This window comes from Sinocyclocheilus anshuiensis, unplaced genomic scaffold (genome assembly GCF_001515605.1).
Source record: "Sinocyclocheilus anshuiensis isolate Anshui unplaced genomic scaffold, SAMN03320099.WGS_v1.1 scaffold1050, whole genome shotgun sequence".
Lineage (NCBI taxonomy): Eukaryota > Metazoa > Chordata > Actinopteri > Cypriniformes > Cyprinidae > Sinocyclocheilus > Sinocyclocheilus anshuiensis.
In genome coordinates, this window is record NW_015536519.1 from 375,270 (window position 1) to 395,397 (window position 20,128).

At 37.0% G+C, this 20,128-nt stretch overlaps 2 protein-coding genes and 2 long non-coding RNA genes across 8 annotated transcripts in view; 1 reads left to right on the plus strand and 3 right to left on the minus strand.

Moving 5' to 3' along the window:
• Positions 1-749: 749 nt before the first annotated feature.
• On the minus strand, positions 750-2,950 carry LOC107693434 (uncharacterized). The gene is made up of 2 exons (XR_001634742.1): positions 2,904-2,950; positions 750-1,541 (listed from the first exon to the last, which is right to left on the minus strand). It is a non-coding gene; the product is annotated as an uncharacterized LOC107693434 (long non-coding RNA).
• A 313-nt stretch (positions 2,951-3,263) lies between these two features.
• On the minus strand, positions 3,264-4,252 carry LOC107693428 (uncharacterized). The gene is made up of 3 exons (XR_001634741.1): positions 4,121-4,252; positions 3,940-4,036; positions 3,264-3,365 (listed from the first exon to the last, which is right to left on the minus strand). It is a non-coding gene; the product is annotated as an uncharacterized LOC107693428 (long non-coding RNA).
• Positions 4,253-5,981: 1,729 nt separating this feature from the next.
• On the minus strand, positions 5,982-17,042 carry khnyn (KH and NYN domain containing). Of its 3 annotated transcripts, XM_016492792.1 has the most exons (9): positions 16,442-17,042; positions 14,140-14,390; positions 13,702-13,836; positions 11,075-12,492; positions 9,177-9,307; positions 8,996-9,092; positions 8,314-8,421; positions 7,912-8,013; positions 5,982-6,549 (listed from the first exon to the last, which is right to left on the minus strand). In XM_016492792.1, exons 2-9 carry the CDS (start codon positions 14,377-14,379, stop codon positions 6,252-6,254), a joined length of 2,529 nt encoding a protein of 842 aa, XP_016348278.1. In that variant the 5' UTR covers positions 14,380-14,390; positions 16,442-17,042; the 3' UTR covers positions 5,982-6,251. The 3 variants fall into 3 exon arrangements, with proteins under 3 accessions (XP_016348278.1, XP_016348269.1, XP_016348260.1); XM_016492783.1 differs by lacking the exon at positions 16,442-17,042 and having other exon boundaries at positions 5,982-6,546; positions 14,140-14,512; XM_016492774.1 differs by lacking the exon at positions 16,442-17,042 and having other exon boundaries at positions 14,140-14,512.
• ripk3 (receptor-interacting serine-threonine kinase 3) overlaps positions 14,339-20,128 on the plus strand; it is a 15,006-nt gene continuing 9,216 nt past the window's right edge. Inside the window, exons 1-2 of one of the 3 annotated variants that reach the window (XM_016492806.1) lie at positions 14,339-14,417; positions 17,977-18,338. In XM_016492806.1, coding sequence (XP_016348292.1) covers positions 18,181-18,338 — 158 coding nt within the window. In that variant the 5' untranslated portion in view covers positions 14,339-14,417; positions 17,977-18,180. Of the gene's footprint in view, positions 14,418-17,873; positions 18,339-20,128 lie in introns of those variants that run through there. The other 2 variants (XR_001634739.1, XM_016492801.1) reach the window with 2 other exon arrangements.

The window sequence follows — 20,128 nt, forward strand, 5'->3', positions numbered from 1 at the left end:
TCTCCACTTCAGCAGCACTTACAGACACCAGAACTTACACTTTTATTCCTCTCTATATTCTGAAATTTTTTACTGAGGGGTTTGTTCATACGTCATTCACCTGATTATTTCTAGCACTTTTATTCCTAAAAACATGGTGAAAATGCATTTCTTTCGGTCTATTTACAGCATTTTCTCATTTATGGAGTGATAAGAATAGAAATCCAGAATTCCCTCTGTAAAAACCTTTAACTCTAATATGACTACAAAATCAAACAAGAATTTAGAATCTGGCTTTATCCAGTTCATTTGCACATTTAAACATAACATAGCATAACAATACAAAAAAGAATTGCAATTTATAATGTAAACAATCAACTGGGGAAGTATGGTGATGTTTTAATGGTTATTTGTACTCTATTCACCTGTAGTTTCTGGCCTTAAATACCTGACTGCATACTGTATGCAGCACCAGTAGTACAGTAGGTATAGCGCCCTCTGCTGGTACACAGAACAACCATGGATATTCCCAGCTTTTAAAAAGTTAATAAATGTTCAAAGTTATCATAAAGAAATCAAGCAAACATTAGGTAAAGATGTAGTTCTTACTAACTGTTCTAAAATATTATTACACTATTATTATTATATTACACTATTTAGTCAGTTTGATTGTAATATTGAAATAAATTAATAACAAATGACTGGTTGGTTAGATCGGTCTGATGTGTTTTATATAGATCACCTGCTACTCAAATTCACCGACAACCTGATTTATGTAGCTGTTTAATGGGGACAGAGCACATTAATGAACATCTGTATAAAAATTCAAAATGTAAACATGTCAGATTATAGCAACATTGCTCATTTACATCCGTCGTCCCTGAAAGAAAAACATGAAACCTAAACTCATTAAGACGTATTCTTTGGTTGATTTGGTCTCTAACACTCGTCGTCTGTTTATTATCCTTACATCAAGAAAGGAGCATGTGAAAATAAATAGTATCAACAAAACATCAAGTGTTAACATTTCAAATTAAGAACTCCTAAAAGCATGTGTTTTCTATTTGCATGTGTTTTCTTAAGTTGCAGCGCGTCTCGGCCATTGTATATTCATCATTTACACTTGTTGAATATATAAATTACGTTTAAAATGAAAACACATTAGAAGACAGTTTTGGAATGGTAAGGAAATATTTTTTGTTTTGTCTTGAGCACAATTTAAAGCCAGCTGTGTATGTCCAGATGCTGCGTGTCATGTTGGTGTTTATTCCTGTTGCTCCAGGACGAGGTCTGTGAGTCGGCTGACGTCTCTGACGGTCGGGTGACACTGCAGGATCATGATAATCACGCTCTCCTGGTCCGGAAAGATCTGCACTAAACTCTGCCGCAACTTCAGTGTCTCCTCCGCCGTCCTCTCCCTGACCTCCTGACCCCTGCCGTGACCCCCCGGGGTCCAGTCTCGGTACTGCAGCACTTCGGTGTGAGCGTGCCGCGCCGCAGACGGTGGACGGAAGGACGCAGACACACCTGCGAACGAGTGACTGCCGGGAACAGGCAAACTACTGAGAGAGCAGAGACACAAACACACACACACACTGGGGAGTTCAACATGATATTTGTTATTGTTATTGTCATATTTCAGAGAACATTAGCATATAGGCCACTGACACGAAACTATCTGATTTCAAGACATCATTTATCCGTGCTTTAATATTTAAAAAATGTGGTCTACAGATAAATGGTGTGCGCTACATCAGCGTGTGTTAATGGACTGTTTGCATTTTAATCAGAAATATTACACAGACTAAAACAGATGAAAATACATTGTATTGATGAACATAAAATATTTGAGGGCATTTAGTTTGCAAACCCTGTCTAAAAATAATTGCATAATAATTATTAATATTTTATTATACTGTGCATTGTGTTATTGTTTCAAAAGCAGAAATAATTATGTATAGTACTGTTCAAAAGTTTGGGGTCAGTAAGATTTATTTTGAGATAAATTATTTGTTTAGTTTTATTCATCAAGGATGCATTAAATTGATGAAAAGTGTCAGTAAAGACATTTATAATGTTACAAAAGATTTCTATTTCAAATAAATGCTGTTCTTTTGAACTTTCTCTTCATCTGTGAATCCTGAAAAATAAAATGCATCACGGTTTCCACAAAAATATTGTGCAGCACGACTGTTTTCAACATTGATAATAATCAGAAATGTTTGTTGAGCAGCAAATCAGCATATTAGAATGATTTCTGAAGATCATGTGACACTGAAGACTGGAGGAATGATGCTGAAAATAAAGCAATAAGCCCCGTGAAGCCGTGGTTTACAGTGAATTTATAACAGCTAAGGGGCATCGTTACGACATGAAGCGGAGTCTAAAACCCCCTTAGCTCTTATAAATTCACTGTAAACCATGGCTTCACGGGGCTTATTGCTTTTATAAAACGGTTATTCCATATACGTAGTAAGGTTTCACAAAATAAAACAGAGCAAATAAAGTGTAATGATATTAATAAAAACAGTATTCTTCCACCAAACAATGTAGCTCCTCAGAAACAGTTGTGGTTGCTACAAAGTTGTTGCCGAGCAACAGACAAACGTAAACAAAGGTGTATGCTTATAGAGTCATTTACAACAGCTTCAAACTGTTGTCTCAACCAATCAGAATCAAGGACCGGAACTATCCGTTTTATAATTCAGCTTTGATTACAGCAATAAATTAGTTTAACATAGAAAACATTTTAATGTGTAATATTATTTCACCATTTTTACTGTATTTTTATCAAGTAAATACAGCCTTTGTGAGCAGAAGAGACTTCTTTTTAAAAAATATTAGAAAATGTTGCTGACCCCAAACTTTTGAATGGCAGTGCATTTAATTTAACAGACAGTGTGATGTCGTGTAAATTTTAGCACCTGTGGTGTTTATGTAGGAAGTCTCTCAGATGAGGTCCACCGCGGCCCGTACTGAAGAAACAACACTTTCATCAGTAAATGACAACAGCTGTCACTGCTATAAAAACTATACACACAACACACAGCTAGTGTGCTGCCTTCATAACTGGATCATTTAAGGTGCATCAGGGGCACTTCAAATATGAAGCCCTTGCTTTGCACATAAAACAATCAATCACAATATATTATACCAAGGTAAAAAAGAAAGAAAGATGGAGGATGAAGAAAAAGCTAATGACTGTAAATATACTTTATTCAACACTGAAATGCACTGATTAAAAGAGTCTAATTCAGAAATATTTCATGCATGCCCACCTTTTCTTTATGATGTCTCTCCACGCGGGCGACTCGTCCACCAGATCTCTCAGGTTGTCATTAGTCACAATAACTCCATTCGTCTTCTGTGCCAGCTCCAGCATGAATCTAACCAACAATCACTAATTAACTAACGAAACAGCACTGATTTCTTTTTTACTATTGGTTTACATCACTGCTTGCTATACTCAAAAAATATTCAGCCCTAAATTTAAGATTTATGTGTTTGAATTGCATGTAAAATGTGACCCTGGACCACAAAACCAGTCATAAGGGTCAATTTTCTGATTGGGTCAATTGAGATTTAGCTGATTATATTTGGCTGAGATACAACTATTTGAAAATCTGGAATCTGAGGGTGCAAAAAAATCAAAATATTGAGAAAATCATCTTTAAAGTTGTCCAAATGAAGTTCTTAGCAATGCATATTACTAATCATAAATTATGTTTTGATATATTTACGGTAGGAAATTTACAAAATATCTTCATGGAACATGATCATAATATCCTAATGATTTTTGGCATAAAAAAAAGGATAATTTTGACCCATACAATGTATCCAGCGACTTAAGACTGCTTTTATGCTCCAGGGTCACATATGTCCATCTATTTGGATTACACAGTTTAACATAACCTTAACCCTTTTTTAGACGTGTTGATCTGAGATGGAATGATTAATTACCGGTCATCATATGAGTTGATTCTCTTGCCCTCGACCTCTCTGGATGGAGTGTATTTGAGGAAACCCAGATCATAGAGTTCATTCATGTATTGCCTTTCTACAGAAAACACAAGAGCCACATGATGACACACTCACTGCTGTCCCAATACACTGAGATAACAAGGCATAAATTGAGCTTCACCTTTAACCTTTGAGTTGTTCTTCTGCCTCCACTGAGGGACGAACACAGTGATTTCACGATGACCTCTCGCCCAAAACTGCTGTACGGCCAGAGCGATGCCTCGACAGGAGAAAAACACCCCCAAACCGTGACTGCGGAGGATATGCATCAGATTCACAATTCTGCTGCTCTTTACACTTTACCCTGGGTGCGTTTCATTTCACTCCCTAGCTCATGTCAGATAATGTCAAAACCGATCCAGAACTAGTGCACTTAAACATTCACTCCCTAGAAATTCACTAAATGCACTGCACAGAACATATTATCTGACAAGGAGACACGTCATTTCCTCTGTATTTCTGTCTCGTCTTCCAGCACAAATATCTAAACATTCTTAAATCAAGATACAATTACTGGAGATGCAAAACGACAAAAGATATGAAGAAGTCTTGTTTCAAAATTAACTGAGTTTATGCTTAAAACAAGAACTAGAGAGAGAGAAATAATTAAAAGAGAAAACATGTATTTTCCTGATCCTATTGGCACATATAGTTTTTTTTTCACGTACTTTTGACCAATTTTTCATTAAAAAAACTCCATAACATGTCTTCTTTCAGAACAGTTAAAAGAAAACATCCAAATTACACTTTTAAGTGTTATATTATTAGTGCTATATCCATCAGTAAATTTCAAATACAATACATAACTTTAAAGGAGTTTTCTCAAAACAAGTTTCTTTCTCCACTTCAGCAGAACTTAAATACACCAAAACTTACAGTTTTATTCCTCTCTATATTCTGAAGGTTTTTACTGAAGGGTTTGTTGATATATCGTTTGCCTGGTTTTATTATTGCACTTTATCTATTTGCGTTTGTAGATTTCAATCACAGTACATATCTTTAAAGGCCGTTTGAGTTTTATCTCCACTTCAGCAGCACTTACAGACATCAAAACTTACAGTTTTATTCCTCTCTATATTCTGAAGGGTTTCACTGAGGGGTTTGTTCAGATTTCATTCACATGATTTTATTATTGCACTTTATCTATTTGCGTTTGTAGATTTCAATCACAGTACATATCGTTAAAGGCTGTTTGAGTTTTATCTCCACTTCAGCAGCACTTACAGACATCAAAACTTACAGTTTTATTCCTCTCTATATTCTGAAGGGTTTCACTGAGGGGTTTGTTCAGATTTCATTCACATGATTTTATTATTGCACTTTATCTATTTGCGTTTGTAGATTTCAATCACAGTACATATCTTTAAAGGCCGTTTGAGTTTTATCTCCACTTCAGCAGCACTTACAGACATCAAAACTTACAGTTTTATTCCTCTCTATATTCTGAAGGGTTTCACTGAGGGGTTTGTTCAGATTTCATTCACATGATTTTATTATTGCACTTTGCCTATTTGCATATGTACAATACAATCTTCAAAGGCCGTTTTCTCAAAATTAGTTTTATCTCCACTTCAGCAGCACTTACAGACACCAAACTTAGCAGTTTTATTCCTCTCTATATTCTGAAGATTTTTCCTGAGGGGTTTGTTAATACTGTATGTCATTTGCCTGATTTTATACATTTTATTCCTAAAAAATTGTAAAAGTTTATTTTGACAGTATTTTCTGATTTTTGGAGTGATAAAAAGAGAAATCCAAAATCCCCTCTGTAAAAACCTTTAACTCTAATATGTCAACAAAACCAAACAAGAATTTTTAACCTGGCTGACATTCCGTTTTTTAAACACTTAATTCAAGAAAACTTGTAATACACAACAATTGTCTCAATGTACTGCGATTAATCAGCTGGTCAAAGTACGTTGATATCTATCTATTAGCAGGGTGCAAATTACAGGGGGGTTTGGGGGGGGGGGGGGGAAAATAAATAGTATCAACAAAACATCAAGTGTTAACATTTCAAATTAAGAACTCCTAAAAGCATGTGTTTTCTATTTGCATGTGTTTTCTTAAGTTGCAGCGCGTCTCGGCCATTGTATATTCATCATTTACACTTGTTGAATATATAAATTACGTTTAAAATGAAAACACATTAGAAGACAGTTTTGGAATGGTAAGGAAATATTTTTTGTTTTGTCTTGAGCACAATTTAAAGCCAGCTGTGTATGTCCAGATGCTGCGTGTCATGTTGGTGTTTATTCCTGTTGCTCCAGGACGAGGTCTGTGAGTCGGCTGACGTCTCTGACGGTCGGGTGACACTGCAGGATCATGATAATCACGCTCTCCTGGTCCGGAAAGATCTGCACTAAACTCTGCCGCAACTTCAGTGTCTCCTCCGCCGTCCTCTCCCTGACCTCCTGACCCCTGCCGTGACCCCCCGGGGTCCAGTCTCGGTACTGCAGCACTTCGGTGTGAGCGTGCCGCGCCGCAGACGGTGGACGGAAGGACGCAGACACACCTGCGAACGAGTGACTGCCGGGAACAGGCAAACTACTGAGAGAGCAGAGACACAAACACACACACACACTGGGGAGTTCAACATGATATTTGTTATTGTTATTGTCATATTTCAGAGAACATTAGCATATAGGCCACTGACACGAAACTATCTGATTTCAAGACATCATTTATCCGTGCTTTAATATTTAAAAAATGTGGTCTACAGATAAATGGTGTGCGCTACATCAGCGTGTGTTAATGGACTGTTTGCATTTTAATCAGAAATATTACACAGACTAAAACAGATGAAAATACATTGTATTGATGAACATAAAATATTTGAGGGCATTTAGTTTGCAAACCCTGTCTAAAAATAATTGCATAATAATTATTAATATTTTATTATACTGTGCATTGTGTTATTGTTTCAAAAGCAGAAATAATTATGTATAGTACTGTTCAAAAGTTTGGGGTCAGTAAGATTTATTTTGAGATAAATTATTTGTTTAGTTTTATTCATCAAGGATGCATTAAATTGATGAAAAGTGTCAGTAAAGACATTTATAATGTTACAAAAGATTTCTATTTCAAATAAATGCTGTTCTTTTGAACTTTCTCTTCATCTGTGAATCCTGAAAAATAAAATGCATCACGGTTTCCACAAAAATATTGTGCAGCACGACTGTTTTCAACATTGATAATAATCAGAAATGTTTGTTGAGCAGCAAATCAGCATATTAGAATGATTTCTGAAGATCATGTGACACTGAAGACTGGAGGAATGATGCTGAAAATAAAGCAATAAGCCCCGTGAAGCCGTGGTTTACAGTGAATTTATAACAGCTAAGGGGCATCGTTACGACATGAAGCGGAGTCTAAAACCCCCTTAGCTCTTATAAATTCACTGTAAACCATGGCTTCACGGGGCTTATTGCTTTTATAAAACGGTTATTCCATATACGTAGTAAGGTTTCACAAAATAAAACAGAGCAAATAAAGTGTAATGATATTAATAAAAACAGTATTCTTCCACCAAACAATGTAGCTCCTCAGAAACAGTTGTGGTTGCTACAAAGTTGTTGCCGAGCAACAGACAAACGTAAACAAAGGTGTATGCTTATAGAGTCATTTACAACAGCTTCAAACTGTTGTCTCAACCAATCAGAATCAAGGACCGGAACTATCCGTTTTATAATTCAGCTTTGATTACAGCAATAAATTAGTTTAACATAGAAAACATTTTAATGTGTAATATTATTTCACCATTTTTACTGTATTTTTATCAAGTAAATACAGCCTTTGTGAGCAGAAGAGACTTCTTTTTAAAAAATATTAGAAAATGTTGCTGACCCCAAACTTTTGAATGGCAGTGCATTTAATTTAACAGACAGTGTGATGTCGTGTAAATTTTAGCACCTGTGGTGTTTATGTAGGAAGTCTCTCAGATGAGGTCCACCGCGGCCCAAAGGATCGTCAGGTAACATGAAGAGATCGCCGGCAAACACGTACTGAAGCAAACTGAAACAACACTTTCATCAGTAAATGACAACAGCTGTCACTGCTATAAAAACTATACACACAGACAAAACCTAGTGTGCTGCCTTCATAACTGGATCATTTAAGGTGCATCAGGGGCACTTCAAATATGAAGCCCTTGCTTTGCACATAAAACAATCAATCACAATATATTATACCAAGGTAAAAAAGAAAGAAAGATGGAGGATGAAGAAAAAGCTAATGACTGTAAATATACTTTATTCAACACTGAAATGCACTGATTAAAAGAGTCTAATTCAGAAATATTTCATGCATGCCCACCTTTTCTTTATGATGTCTCTCCACGCGGGCGACTCGTCCACCAGATCTCTCAGGTTGTCATTAGTCACAATAACTCCATTCGTCTTCTGTGCCAGCTCCAGCATGAATCTAACCAACAATCACTAATTAACTAACGAAACAGCACTGATTTCTTTTTTACTATTGGTTTACATCACTGCTTGCTATACTCAAAAAATATTCAGCCCTAAATTTAAGATTTATGTGTTTGAATTGCATGTAAAATGTGACCCTGGACCACAAAACCAGTCATAAGGGTCAATTTTCTGATTGGGTCAATTGAGATTTAGCTGATTATATTTGGCTGAGATACAACTATTTGAAAATCTGGAATCTGAGGGTGCAAAAAAATCAAAATATTGAGAAAATCATCTTTAAAGTTGTCCAAATGAAGTTCTTAGCAATGCATATTACTAATCATAAATTATGTTTTGATATATTTACGGTAGGAAATTTACAAAATATCTTCATGGAACATGATCATAATATCCTAATGATTTTTGGCATAAAAAAAAGGATAATTTTGACCCATACAATGTATCCAGCGACTTAAGACTGCTTTTATGCTCCAGGGTCACATATGTCCATCTATTTGGATTACACAGTTTAACATAACCTTAACCCTTTTTTAGACGTGTTGATCTGAGATGGAATGATTAATTACCGGTCATCATATGAGTTGATTCTCTTGCCCTCGACCTCTCTGGATGGAGTGTATTTGAGGAAACCCAGATCATAGAGTTCATTCATGTATTGCCTTTCTACAGAAAACACAAGAGCCACATGATGACACACTCACTGCTGTCCCAATACACTGAGATAACAAGGCATAAATTGAGCTTCACCTTTAACCTTTGAGTTGTTCTTCTGCCTCCACTGAGGGACGAACACAGTGATTTCACGATGACCTCTCGCCCAAAACTGCTGTACGGCCAGAGCGATGCCTCGACAGGAGAAAAACACCCCCAAACCGTGACTGCGGAGGATATGCATCAGATTCACAATTCTGCTGCTCTTTACTCTTCACCCTGGGTGTGTTTCATTTCACTCCCTAGCTAGCTCATGTCAGATCATGTCAAAATCAATCGGGAACTAGTGCTCTGAAACTTTCACTCCCTAGAAATTGACTTAAATGCACTGCGCAAAACATCACTGACTGCTCACTATATTCTCTGACAAGACATTTCCTCTGTATTTTTGTCTTGTCTTCCGGCACAAATATCTAAACGTTCTTAAATCAAGATCCATTTAGCGGAGATGCAAAATGACAAAGGATAAGAAGGTTTGTTTTCTGAGAAAATTATGAAAATTAAGTGAATTGGTGCTTAAAACAAGATCAAATATCAGAGAAATAGGGGTCAGAAAAAGAATTAAAAGAGAGAGCATGTATTTTTCTGATCCCATTGCCAAATATAGTTTTTTTTTCTTGTTTTAAGTGTAAACATTGACCAATTTTTCACGTTTACATTTTGTGCTATTTTGCTTCCATAGCATGTCTTCTTTCAGGCTAGTGGAAAGAAACACTTTTAAGTGTTTATTTTATTGCACATTATCTATATGCGTCTGTAGATTTCTAATATAATACATATATTTAAAGGTGTTTTCTCAAGTTTCTTTCTCCACTTCAGCAGCACTTACATACACTAAACTTAGCAGTTTTATTTCTATCTATATTCTGAAGGTTTTTGCTGAGTGGTTTGTTCATATGTCCTTCGGTTGGTATTATTATTGCACTTTATCTATTTGTGTCTGTAGATTACAGTTACAATACATATCTCTAAAGGCCGTTTTCTCAAAATGAGTTTTATCTCCACTTCACCTGCACATACAGACACCAAACTTAGCAGTTTTATTCCTCTCTATATTCTGAAGGTTTTTACTGAGGGGTTTGTTGATATATCATTTGCCTGTTTTTTTTTTTTTACTGCATTTGATCTATTTTGCCTGTAGATTTCAATTACAGTACATATCTCTAAAGGCTGTTTGAGTTTTATCTCCACTTCAGCAGCACTTAAATACACCAACATTTACAGGTTTATTCCTCTGTATAGTTTGAAGGATTTTATAGAAGTGTTTGTCAATATATCACATGACTAATTTTATACAAAATTTTATTCCTAAAATTAGATACAATTTATTTTTTTCCGCCTGTTGACAGCATTTTCAGATTTTTGGACTGATAAAAAGAGAAATCCAAAATCCCCTCTGTAAAATCATTTAACTCTAATATGACAACAAAATCAAAGAAGAATTTTGAACCTGGCTGACATCTCTTTTCTTAAATATTTAATTTTAGAAAACTTGTAATACAAAACAATGGACTGTGATTAATCAGCTGGTCAAAATACGGTGATATCTATTAGTAAATATTTTACTGTCTTCACCTGTGGTATCTTGCCTTAACATGTCATTGTGCATCTCAAGTAAATGTTTCTTGATTTAAGAATGTTTGTACTGGAAAACAAGAAAAAATGTCTACATGCTAATGGATGATGAAGGCACTGTAGTTTTATTGGATACAGCAATTTTTCCAGCAGTTAACAAAATGACAATGCCAAAAGATATTAGTCACTACGTGTTAAATTCTGATCAATACTAGCTACGTTTTAAGCACAATAGAGATGGACTGATGACAGACAGAAATGCATATGATACGTTTTGCAAGAATCAGGGAGTCGACCGATACACACCCTCTCTGTTCTCATTCTGACCACTATGAGATGCATCATATTGTGATTCTTACCTCATTGCAACATTGCTCCCATCGATGATGATCTGACGCAGCATGGGGTCACCAGGCTCGTCCGACAGCTGCAGTTTGAAGGGCGTCTTGAGGCTCTCGAGGAACCGCTGAGGCCCTGTGACCACAGAGGCCGCACCTGATCTGCCATGGTGAGGTTTGGACACAGCGGATTGGTTGGAGATATCTGGCGAACTGAAATCCACGTTCTGACGGATAGTCCGTGGAGGTGATCGGACAGGTGAAATCATTGGTTGCACATCAGAGTCCAAGGTTTCAAAGGAGTATGTCGTCTGCGGTGGGCCTCTCACCGATGAAGGCCTGCCGTTAATGTTCACTGGTTTGGATGCATCTAGTTTTGCGTTCCTCATTTGGGACTTTCCGCTTCCAGTGTCGAGATCTGCCATTGAATTTGGGCCAATCTTCCAATCAGCTTGTTTGCTGCCACCTCTCGTCCAGTTGGCCTCTCCTTGTTTCAGCAGTTGCATGAGCAGCTCGTGTGGCTGGAGCTCGGGTAGATTGCTGCACACTTCCATTACTCTCTCTTCGGCGTAGCCACAAGTGGCCGCGGCCTTCTTCAACACATCCATGACAAAGTCTTCATCTTTTCCTTTACTGGCCTCTAGTATCTGAAGAGCCTCGTGCATTTCTCCACCAATTCCCGCTACATTCTGGGACTCGTGGCTGTGGTTTCGCTGGCCGGTTTTGTCCTGCTCCTGCTGGATCAAATCCAGAAGCTGCGAGGCTTCTTTGGGGCCAGTTCGAGTTAAAACGGCTTGCACCACATCCTCGGCAAATCCCATGGCAGTGAAGAACTTGAGAAGGTGGTCAAAATCTTCTCTGCTCCTCGCGGACAACAAGACGGCGTCCTGCGGTAGCGTCTCGTATTCGGTTTCTTGTGGCGAACCTGGTTCTGGAGACTCTGGGATCTCAAAGTGTGTTGAAAATGGATTGCAGGATTGGCTGCTGAAATCACCCGTGCTGTTAATTCTGTGCGAGGATTGTGGGAAAAGACGAGGCTGCTGGGAATGCGAGTTCTCTGCGTTATGATTCGATCCTCCAGAGCCTCCAAAAACAATTTCGTCAACAGTTCTTTGCATTGCCCATGCTCTGTTGACTTCGACCGGGATTGGACCCTCTTGGGCCCGTTTTGCATGCGAGTCCAATCCGGACTGCTTCACCAAAACCAGCAGGACCTCTTTCACCAGCACAGGTAACACCAGCAGGTCCAGGGTGTGACGGTCCTCCAGACTCTCCACGATGGCTTTGAAGGCCCGACGCGACTCCAAGGATTCGAGTCCAGCCTCGGAGCGCCGTCCCTGGCTGCTCTTGTACTTCTCCACCAGGTCTGTAATAAGGGAATAGGCTTTCACCACAGGTTCTGCCAGCCCGGTTATGAGGACGATGCCTTGAGATCCCACCTGCGGGAGAGATGTAGTCACATAATGTTCATTAACAGAAGCTGGATCGTCACATGCATGCTGTAACTACACAACGGGATATACTATGGTACAGTAAGAAAGTGCATAAACCTTACAAATTAGGGATTAACATTGATTAACATCAAATTTGAAAAGTGCACCTAATGCACAAGTTGGTTGTTATTAAAAAAATAAAAAATAAAAATAACCTTTTTTATTGGTGTCCAAGTAATCATCAGAATAGAATACAGAAAGCACAAGTCTTTTTTTTATGTAACATTTATCTTACATTTTGTAATGTAACATTTATTTGGCATTTTATGCAGTTTGTTTAGATTTTCATGTTACCTTTGCCTTGCGTTTTTAGCATTTTCTTTTGATTCTCAGGTTACATTTATCTTGACTTGTGCACTTTATCTTGCATTTTAATTTTGTCTCTCAGGTAACTGTTGTCTTTTTTATGCCTTTTTATGCAACACTGATCTTGCATTTTATGCATTTGTATTTTGTTACTATAAGGTAACATTTATCTTGCTTTTTACACGTTTTTAATGTAACATTTATCTTGCATTGTATGCATTGTTTTGTTTCTCATGTTACATTTATCATGCATTTTTATTTTGTTTGTAATGTAATCTTTATATTGTATTTTATGCATTTTCATTTTACTTTCATCTTGTTTTTATGGATGTTTAGATATTTTTCAAAACAGCAAGACAGAAAATTACTTTTAGCAGTGAAATATCTCGCTTTTATCTCACGATAGTGTGTATGACAGTCTGTCTCACCTTCTGTTTTCCTAGTTTCTACTAACAAAGGTGGTTGAATCATGCCTGTATGGAAATATGTATATGGACATTATGTCATGCATCGTAAAAAAGGCGTTGCTGCAGGGAGGCGGGGTGGAAAATCAAGCTTGTTCATGCACGCACCATCTTCAGATATTTGTGCAAGTTAGATAGCAGTGGAAATGTTTAAAAAAATAAAGTCCTGCCCTACATGTTGTATTTTCTTACTGAGAAAATCGCATTTGGCTGTAATGTTTTAGTGCTGTGCACCGGGCAAAGAACTGTATGCATATAAAACATAAAAACATTCAGCTATGTAATCTGTAACAAAGGTTGTAGTACAGCATCATATAGTACACCTGCTCCTGTACTATAAAATACTGCATTAGCACAAATGACATTTAGAAAAGACTTAACTCACCACTACATGAGCAGAGGTATTTTTAATCAGGCAATCCATAAACAGCCCTTTAGCACCACAGAAGACACAGTGCAGCACTTCAGGGAACTGGATCTCTTGCTGAGCTTCCTGATTGACGACACCTTTCACAAAAAGCTACGAGTTGCATAATATATAAGGTGAGTAAACCCTCAACAATTCTAATAGGAAACATTTATATTGTAATTGTGGCCTTTGAATCCATAAGCCAATACATGTATCTGTGATGAGAGGAAATGAACTAAAACTAGCATGTGTTTTCATTGCACGTGCAGTTTTACAGTCATGCAAAGTGATGCAGTTAGATGTTGCTTTACAGTGTAGGCTTGTTTTTCCACATCATACAGGACTTTGTAAATAAATGTTGTTGTTGTTTCACTTTAGGTACACAGAAAGTGAAAGTTTAAGTGTGTAAAGCACCTTTGCTGCCTGCACGTCTCCTGCAGTCCCCCGCAGCTGCAGCCAGATCTGACCGCTCTGCGCAGACGGACCATCCTCTCCTCCGATACTCAGTTTCACCCCAAAGACTCGCTCGACAGTGGGCTGCAGCGCCAGCAACGCCCCCCTCAACACACCTGCACAGGTGAACTCGTCCTCAACCTCCTGCTGCTCCATCCGCTGGGATCCACAGCCGTCCAGTGTGCGACCTGAGAGAGCCATGACGCACCTCACTGCAGGAGACAACATGAGTCAGCATTGTAAGAACTATCCTGAGCCAAGATGGAATTTAATCTGGAATACAAACCTCTGTTTGTAGTTTATTTGCTACCAACCCTGTTGAAAAAAACAGCATATGATGGTTAGGTATGTTTTGAAGCTGGGATGCTGGTTTGAGCTGGTTTAAGCTGGTCGGACCAGCACATGACCAGCTAAGGACCAGCTTAAACCAGCAAAGGACCAGTTTAAACCAGCTCAAACCAGCATCCCAGCTTCAAAACATACCTAACCATCACATGCTGTTTTTTTCAACAGGGAAAGGCTTCAAACAAAACTCTGAGTGCCTTTCAAAAGGTTTAATGCCACTCGCAAATTCATTCTATTCATATTATGACCGATTTTAGATTAACTGGTTCCATAATATTTTCTTTTCCCAAAAAAAGAGATTTGAGAAGTGAATGTAACAAAGAAAAGGTGTTTGAAAACCCTGTGTATACAAATGTCTAAAACAGGAACAATTATGTATACAATAAGTTATGTGGTTTTTAATAACGCTCTCAAAATTTTAGCCCAAGAATATCATACATCGTTCATGGAATGATTAGTAGGTTTTTTTAGTTGCAGGTCTAATGTTTTTTTTTTTTTTTTTTTTTTTTTAAACGTTACTACTAGAAAGTTTCAGGTGGTTTAGAGAACATTCAAAAGTAATGTTCCCATAACGCCTGGAAACGTTCATGCCGTTAAAACTGCATGTTTTGAGAGAACGTTCAGAAAAAAAAAAACCTCTTAGAACGTAATGGGAACGTTAGCAAAATGTTCTCCGAACATATTTATTCAAGTACTATTCGTGTTACGCAATTAAAATAGGCCCAAACCGTTAAAGATTATCTAGTTCCATAATGTTTTCGTTTCTCAAAAAGAGATTTAAGTGTTACTCTTTATTTTAAGGTGTCCTTGTTACAGTGTAATTATACATTTAAGTACTGAGTAATATTAATTAACTACAAGTACTTACTATATGGTTAGGATTTGGCTTAGGACTACTTGCATGTAATTATGCAGAATTTGTTGATATCATAATAGTAAGTACATCCCACATGAAAGAAATACTATAGTAATTTATAGTAAATACTATAGTGTTTTTGAACCATACTATAGTAAAGTACTTGTTGTGGTAATTCTGTAGTTGCTGTGGTAATATAACAACTAGAGTAATATTAACAAATTACTTTTTTTTAAGTTGTCTACAACTATATGGTATATTACACTACAATAACATAGTTTACTGTAGTAAAAACTATATTACAGTGTTTATTACAGTTTATCAGTTCACTACAGTTAATACTACAGTAGCCTATGCCATAGCATTCATTAACAAAGTGTTGTAAATACTACAGTATAATACACTTCAAAAACACTATTTACTATAATTGGGATGTAACATGTATCAAGGACACCTTAAAATAAAGTGTTACCGATCTGACAAATGAATGTAACAAAGAAAAGGTGTTTGGTATACAAATGTTTAAAACAGGAACAATCTCAAAACGTTATGAACAGTAACGTTAATAGAGCATTCCTTCAAAGCTATCTAGTCTTTCTTTAATGGCGTTCTCAAAGTGTTAGCTCAAAAAATGTTTTTTTTTTTAGTTGCACGTCTAATGTTTTTTAAACGTTACTAGTTTCACGCGGTTTAGAGCACATTCAAAAGTAATGTTCCCGTAGTGTTTGGAAAACAGTAACATTGAACATTCCACTTTCTGCTAAAGTTCAAACAACAAAGAAAAACGCGTTCATTCCGTCCTAAACAAAAACCTTTTCAAACTTAATGGGAACGTGAGCAAACGTTCTTAGAACATATTTAATCACGTACTATGTGTTTCGCAATTCAAATCGGCCAAACGATTAAAGATTAACTGGTTCCGTAATGTTCTGCATGTGACTAAAACAGAGACTCCTTTGTTCACCAGGCGAAACCGATTTCTCTGTCTCATCAAAAACACAAGAACAAAACAGAAATGTGTACGATATGTAGCACCGAGCGACAGTAAACTTGCGTTCTTACCATAATCGCGTGGACTTTAAACTGCGCTCTTTCGTCTGTTTACGAAGCGTCGCGAGAAACAATCCGGATCGAGCGCGAGTCGGAACGCTCTTCTGCGACACTCCGGATTCACTCTAATTTAGTCCCGCTCGGCTATAAAAGGCTTCGTTTGGTTTAGAAATCCCCCGTGGTTTCGCGAGACTCGTTAGTCCGCATTTTGGACTGGTCATGATGATTGTAGATAAAATGAAACCAAAGGGAAACTTCGCGTTGATCTTCTACCGTAACGAACGCAAGGAACGCGCATCTGCTGGGGCGCTTTAATGCTTGCTCACATTCATCTGCCGACATAAAACGCAGAAACACACACGACCTTTGATCGGAAACGAGTTAAAACACGTAATAAAACACGATGCATGAAAACGAGTGAAGCACACAAGAACGCAGACTTTATTATTTATGGCTTTAGTCAGATGCAGTCGCATCGTGTGGGAATTTCCACTGACGTAAAAGCCACATCCGTTTAAAGTCAACAGCAAAAAGATATAGACTCCCAATCCATTCTCATTATTGCAATAGTTCCATTGTTTACATTCGTCTCTCTTACACGTTTCACTTATCAGAATGCGGACAATTTGTTATCGTTTTATCTTTTTTAAACATATAGCCTATACTAATGAATTTATAATTGTATTGAAGAATATGTCGACTTATTTTAGGATGCAACATTAAAAGCATATCAGTGAAACACTGTAACTTTTGCTATTTTTAATTTAACAAAGAAAAGTAGGCTATGCGCGACAAAAGAAACCCTAGGCTACTTATAAAAACCAGAACTCTCCACATTCTTCCAGTAATGTATTGTTTACTCAATGTTATCTGGTCTTTAATGCTGTTCTCAAACGTTAGAAGAAAAATATTATTTGTGGAACATTATTTGAAACATTTTAAATTCACGCTTGTCTTATAATTAGCTTTAAGTGGTTCGAAAACCACATTGTTTTCTCTAACATAATCAAGAAAAACGTTTTTTAAACATTTAATGATTTGAACTTTCAGCGAGCATTCAGAAATAACATTTAATGTCTCAATAATAGGAACGCTATCAAACGATAAACGTGATTTATACATTGTTCGCGGAACGTTTCTTTACTTGCTTTCAGATGCTTCAGAAAATGTTTCAGTAACATCCCCATAATGTTAGAAAATGATCAAATGGAACTTTCTCTTAACGTTTTCTCTGATAACCGAGAACACGTTTGGAACGTTCATTCAAAAGTACACTCTAAAAAATGCTGGGTTGTTTCAACCCAACGTTGGGTCAAATATGGACTAACCCAACTTTTGGGTTAAAAATTTAATGTAAAAATTTAACCCAACGGTTGGGTTAGTCCATATTTGAGCCAAAGTTGGGTTGAAACAACCCAGCATTTTTTAGAGTGTAGCGTTTAATAGGCCAACCTAATGGAAACGTTCTTGGAACATGTTTTTCTTAGACTGACTTGTTTCAATAATCTATCAGATGTATTGACATGAGATTATTGGTGTGATTTCAGAAGGAAAGCATGTGTGCAGTGGTGTTTTCTTCTTCTTGATCGGCAGAGAAGCACTTGTTTGATGGGGAAGTGAAACCAGCTTCTCGATGTGGAAGCGTCGCCATTAACGAGGAACTCGGAGGAACAGACGCACTCAGACGGAATATGAAATATTTAAGCATTCTCCGGTTGAGTAGCTGAGTAGACCAGACGCTCGGGGCGGAGATGAACGACTCTGTGTGCATCAGGTTCGAGGTGATCCGTGATGAATGTCTGCAGGGCTGGAGGAGCATCGGAACCGGCGGATTCGGCCAGATCTACCGAGCGAAGCACAAGACCCTGGGCATGGACGTGGCCATAAAGTTATTACATTATAAAGACGGGTAATTACAGCACGTGGACATTGTCCTTAAATGTTTACCTTGATAAGCACAGTCTATACAGCCCAGTCCAACCTTAATATTGTGCAATGCACTAATGTGGCATTCAAATAGTATGCGATCATTCTTTTTTGATCTTCATTTTCATTATTGTGTTTAATGGGGGAGGTCGGGGCAAGTTGGCACACTGGGGAGTTGTCTGTATCACGTGAACACAGTGAAACCACACTGCAAACATCACTGTGTAATGAAGGGAGACTTTCAATGAAAAGAGACACATTTAGACATTTAACTATAGCAGTTTATGTTGTCCAAAAACAGTCGCTTGGTGTTTGTTTGTGTTTTATTTCCACTCTTGGTATTTCATGAATTGTATTGTGTTGTTCGTAGCCCACTATAATGACTGACATAAAAAGTACACTCACTGTAAAAAAGTAATTTTCGATTCGTAAATGCACGGGAAAAAGAATGATGCAAAAAATGTTTTCACTCAGAAACTGCTAATAAATTAAACAAATGATGGCTCGTAACTTGAATTGGTCATTTTACTTCAAAACATCCAGAATAAAAGTTTTTGTTTACATACTGTATGTGTGTGTACTGTGCGTATTTATTATGTATATATATAACTACACACACATGCATGTATATATGTAAGAAAAATATGTTATGTTTATATATTAAATATATATAATATAAATTATATGAATATAAATATATACATGGAAATATGTTGTATAGTTTGTATTTATATATACATAATAAATATACACAGTACACACACACATATATTATGTAAACAAAACGTCTCAGGTTACTTGTGTAACCATGGTTCCCTGAGTAGGGAACGAGACACTGCGTCCTCTAGGGGTCGCTATGGGGGATGCCTCGTCGTGACCCGTGTCTGAAGCATACATTGAAAAAACACCAACTCGTTGGCCGGCGACAGCCATGACGTCACTACCGGTGCGAGAAATATAATTTTTTTTTACATTATAAATGTCTTTACTGTCATTTTTATTAAATTGATGCATTCTTGAAGAGCAAAAATATACATTTCTTAAAAAAAAAAGAAGAAAGAATTCATAGTAATCCAAAACTTTTGAATTTTAATGTCATGTATCAAATGCCAGAATCAAGTGAAGAATTGTTTTTTTTTTTTAGCTTTATTATGTCATATTTTTATACAGCAGATTCTACAAGGACGTTAACATCACACTCTCTTGTCTCCAATGTTGTCTTGTTTTGGTGCATACATCTTTTTAATTTGTAACAAGGATTCAATAGTGATTTATGCTCAAAATTCAGGAAAACTTTACTTTATTAATCGCATCCTCCATGACTAAAATTTCCTGGATTTTGAGTGTGAATCTCTATTGAATTCATATTTTTAAAAACAAAATGTCACTGTCTCACATAATATCAAACATTCACACCAACACACATACACAACAAAAAGAAAACAAGTAGATAGAATAGAAAAATAATAGAGAAAGCTAGTGTTAGAGGCTTTTTTTTAAAGAAAACAAGCAGTTAGAAAACAAATAGTTTCAAAGTAAATCCTACGCCAGTTTTTTTCACTGTATAGAAATTCTTCTCTAGTCATCGTCATTGAATAGCAGGTTTCTATTGTGAAAACTTACCCCATCCAGTCCGCTGTTGGTCATCCCTACCGTTTCAGTGTAGTCAAAGCAGTATTTGGGCAGACACTGGGTTACCATGGTAGACTTGTGTGTGTGTGTGTGTGTGTGTGTGTGTGTGGGTGTACATATATTTCCATTACTGTATTTACA

Excerpts from the sequence above, each read along its gene's own strand:
- khnyn (XM_016492774.1), bottom strand. The coding sequence starts at position 14,406 with ATGTTGTCTCCTGCAGTGAGGTGCGTCATGGCTCTCTCAGGTCGCACA. Across the intron at positions 12,493-13,701 it reads ATACCTCTGCTCATGTAGTG|GTGGGATCTCAAGGCATCGT; the intron begins GTGAGTTAAGTC and ends TCTCTCCCGCAG. Across the intron at positions 6,550-7,911 it reads TTCCTACATAAACACCACAG|TAGTTTGCCTGTTCCCGGCA; the intron begins GTGCTAAAATTT and ends CTGCTCTCTCAG.